This window comes from Canis lupus, chromosome 2, assembly GCF_011100685.1.
Source record: "Canis lupus familiaris isolate Mischka breed German Shepherd chromosome 2, alternate assembly UU_Cfam_GSD_1.0, whole genome shotgun sequence".
NCBI lineage: Eukaryota > Metazoa > Chordata > Mammalia > Carnivora > Canidae > Canis > Canis lupus.
In genome coordinates this window covers 57,064,397-57,068,297 of record NC_049223.1, presented here as the reverse complement: position 1 = coordinate 57,068,297, position 3,901 = coordinate 57,064,397, and the positions used below count along the sequence as shown (strand labels likewise).

Here is a 3,901-nt window from a genome sequence, read left to right as displayed (position 1 = left end):
TTCCTGCCGGAGCTGAATCCAGGTTTCCAGAGTGGCCCCGCCACTAGGGCTGTTGCTCCTGGGGCCTCACGGGGTAAACAACCCCCACTGAGCCCTGCACCAGGCAGGGGGCACAGCAGCTCCCCCAACTGCTAACACCTGAAAATCAGCACAGCAGGCCCCTCCCCCAGAAGACCAGCTAGACTGATTGACAACTTCCAGGGGAAGCCAAGGGACTTAAAAGTACACAGAATCAGAAGATACTCCCCCGTGGTTCTTTTTTTTTTTTTTTTTGCTTTTTGATTTGTTTCCTTCCCCAACCCCCCTTTTTTCTCCTTTCTTTCTTTTTCTTTCTCTTTTTCTTTTTTTTTTCGTTTTTTTTTCTTCTTCCTTTTTTTTCTCTTTCTCTTTTCTTTCCTTCTTTCTCTCCTCTCTTTTTCTCCTTTTCCCAATACAACTTGCATTTGGCCACTCTACACTGAGCAAAATGACTAGAAGGAAAACCTCACCTCAAAAGAAAGAATCAGAAACAGTCCTCTCTCCCACAGAGTTACAAAATCTGGATTACAATTCAATGTCAGAAAGCCAATTCAGAAGCACTATTATACAGCTATTGGTGGCTCTAGAAAAAAGCATAAAGGACTCAAGAGACTTCATGACTGCAGAATTTAGAGCTAATCAGGCAGAAATTAAAAATCAATTGAATGAGATGCAATCCAAACTAGAAGTCCTAACGACGAGGGTTAACGAGGTGGAAGAACGAGTGAGTGACATAGAAGACAAGTTGATAGCAAAGAGGGAAACTGAGGAAAAAAGAGACAAACAATTAAAAGACCATGAAGATAGATTAAGGGAAATAAACGACAGCCTGAGGAAGAAAAACCAACGTTTAATTGGTGTTCCCGAGGGTGCCGAAAGGGACAGAGGGCCAGAATATGTATTTGAACAAATTCTAGCTGAAAACTTTCCTAATCTGGGAAGGGAAACAGGCATTCAGATTCAGGAAATAGAGAGATCCCCCCCTAAAATCAATAAAAACCGTTCAACACCTCGACATTGTATGTTGGCAAATTGAACACCAATAAAAAATTAATTTATTATTAAAAAAAGCAAATGCCATGTGGTATTTGTCTTTTCTCTTTCTGATTCGTCTCCCATTTCTCTTTTTTTTTCTGATTTTCTTATTTTTCTGATTTTTCTGATTTTCTTTTCTGATTCGACTCCCTTAGCATGTCTCGTTGGCTATCATGAAACCTGTGGCGATGAAAACAGGCGCGTGTGTATCGTTATCAGTTACCAGTTTCAGGCCTGGAGGACCGAACCACATACAACGGGCAGTTATTCCTTGGTAGTAGAAGGTAAATGTCCTCTTTTCTTTCTGTTGGAATCCTCATTTAATTAAGTAATACCATCTGTCTGAAACCTTAAGGAACCATTTACTTTATTACCTGACACTTGACATTGAGGGAACCCTATCCTGGATAATGGAAATGTTTCATTTGGGGGCTTCACATGATCTTTGTTCACTCAGGAATATGGCTTTGAAATAAAAATGATATGTTTCTTAACTACTGGGAGAAAGCTGAGTTGCTCTCGTGTCTCCGGCAGAGACAGGAGGCCACACCGAGGACGCCAGGCACATGCACGTCCCAGAGGAGGAAAGGCAGCAGAAATAGAAAGGCAGTGGCTTCAGGGACAGCAGGGAGGAATGGTCAGTCGTCGGTTGTCCCTGTGGTAGAAATGTGGCCCATGTACCTTCTGGTCTCGCCTGAGCAACACTGGCAATGGACCTAAAGTACCACGATGTGTAATTTAAAAGCATCAGAGTTAGTTTTTGTCTGAAGTTAACATCCTTTATTACAAACAAAATGCATGAAGGAATTATAGAGGTTGATGACAACCACAACAAAAATTAGACACAGTGCAATGAGAGGGGAGGGGAAGCCTCTGTTGGGCTGCAGCCGTGATGAGCTGCTGCTCGGTGGCAGAGGCTGGCTGATCCAGTAAGGGAGGTGGATGCACCGGCCCTTCGATGAACTTGAGGGCGGGCACTGAGGCCTGCCCCACGTTTTGGAGCAGCCAGGGGTGCAGGCAGCACCTCCAGGTGGGGACAGTGAATCAGAGGTGTGACCAACACCTGCAGTGGCTTCGACTCAACAGGTGCCATCTCGGCCCCTGGCAAGCACTCAACTCCAGCAGCATTGACTGGCTCAATCATTCTGGCCCTGAAGCTTCAGCAGGCCCCGTGGTAGGAGCTGCGGTGGGCTCTTGAGGTGGTTTGGGATCTTGCTCAGGAGCGGAAGCTAGTTGGTCCCCTGAGACAGGTGGCTGCTGCAGCATGTGAGGGAACCCGATTGCATGCGCCGGGACGTGATCTACCTCCAGGGTGGCCAAGGTTGCAGGTAGGTCCTCCTTGTTGGGATGCTGAATCAGAGATGTGACTGCCTCATGCATTGGCTTGGACTCAGCAGCTAGCAGCTCGGATTGGGTCAAGCACCCAGCTGCAGTAGCCTTGACTGGCTTGATCAACTCAGGACCTGAAGCTTCAGTACGCTCCACAATAGTAGCTGGGGTGGCTTCTTGATGTGATTCAGGGTGTTGCTCAAGGGCCGAAGCTGAGTGCTCCACTGAAGCAGGTGGCTGCTCCAGCATGTTGGGAACCCCGATAGCCTGCACCATGGTGAGCTCTTCCTCCTGGGTTGCCAAGGGTGCAGATAGCTATTCAAGTCGGAACAGTGAGTCAGAGATGTTACCATCACCTGCATTGGCTTGGACTCAGCAACTGGCCTCTTGGCTCGAGCCAGGCACTCAACTTCAGCAGCCCTGCCCAGCTCAATCACCTCAGGCCCTTCACTCACCTCGAGTCCGCGCTGGCCTCTTTTAGCTGTGCAGGGCACTATCCCGTTCCTCAAGGAGGTGGAGCAGAGGTTCTCTTCCTCGCACTCCTGCCCCATCACCTGTGTGGAGCTCTGTAATGACAGTGTCTGGCAGCCAGGCAGGAGGCCTCATTGCCCAGTCTGGCTGCTTTGGCTGGGCCGCCACACCCAGCTGACTCCATTCCAGACAAACTACAGCACACTCGGCACACATCTCCCCAAAGAAGAGAAAAGGGATGCAGCTCTAGGACCTTGGGTTAACTCTGGGATGGGTAAGAGGCACCTCAGGAAACGTCTTTCCACCCTCCTCACCATGATATCAGTGTGACCATGCAGGGATCACCGGGAAACCTGCTGCCCAGCAACCTCCTCCAGCATAGGTGGGACCTGCCCACACATCCCTGGTCCTCTGAAACTGAAGAGGAGGGGATGTGGCTACCCAGGATGGCTGGCACAGGTGGCCTGGCCTGGCCTGGGCTGCTCTATATTACCTTAGGGCACCTCCTGGCAAACGCCCTGAGGTGTGGGGTGTGACGGTGGTACCAGTCTACAGCATGTGAAAGAGCCGCATCCCTGGGCTTTCTGGAAGCCAGAGCCCTGGGAAGTTGGCAGGCAGCAAGAGAACATCTTTCACTAGCGGATGTCTCCAGCCAAGTGAGCCTGATGTGGGGCTGCACTAGAATGTGGGTGTCTGGTTGCAGGGGTTCCAAGTTCTGATGGACTCTGTTGTCAAAGAAGTGACCTCACTGCCTGGGATCCCCTACCTGAGTCCACTCCTGGTTGAACCTTCGGTGTTGTCTTTTCACTTCTGTGTCTAATGGACATCTCAAATTTAACTTATGGAAACAAAATGATTCCCCTCCACCTCAAGCCCCCCCATCCCAGTGTTCCATGATAGACTTCTTTATTCCACTTGTGCTTATGTCGACCACCTGGGTTTCTCCCTGTCCACATCCCACATCCTGTCCATGAGATTCACAATACGAATTGTGCCCTTGTGCTATCCACATCATTCTTGCCTCATTTCCTCTGTGCTGTCCACATTA

General features: G+C 49.2%; 1 protein-coding gene across 5 annotated transcripts; it reads right to left on the bottom strand.

Annotated features, from left to right (window-relative positions):
• Positions 1-1,821: 1,821 nt before the first annotated feature.
• On the bottom strand, positions 1,822-3,523 carry LOC119875866. 5 transcript variants are annotated; one of them, XM_038530873.1, is made up of 4 exons: positions 3,347-3,523; positions 3,168-3,270; positions 2,838-2,948; positions 1,822-2,697 (listed from the first exon to the last, which is right to left on the bottom strand). In XM_038530873.1, exons 2-4 carry the CDS (start codon positions 3,168-3,170, stop codon positions 2,194-2,196), a joined length of 618 nt encoding a protein of 205 aa, XP_038386801.1. In that variant the 5' UTR covers positions 3,171-3,270; positions 3,347-3,523; the 3' UTR covers positions 1,822-2,193. The 5 variants fall into 5 exon arrangements, with proteins under 5 accessions (XP_038386801.1, XP_038386800.1, XP_038386803.1 ...); XM_038530872.1 differs by having other exon boundaries at positions 3,168-3,523; XM_038530875.1 differs by having other exon boundaries at positions 1,822-2,673; positions 3,168-3,523.
• Between the last annotated feature and the right edge of the window lie 378 nt (positions 3,524-3,901).

What these genes read in the sequence shown, in the direction of transcription:
- LOC119875866 (XM_038530872.1), bottom strand. An exon ending in GAGGCCAGCGCGGACTCGAG is followed by an intron (nt 2,698 to 2,837) that starts GTGAGTGAAGGG and finishes CGACTTGAATAG; the next exon opens with CTATCTGCACCCTTGGCAAC.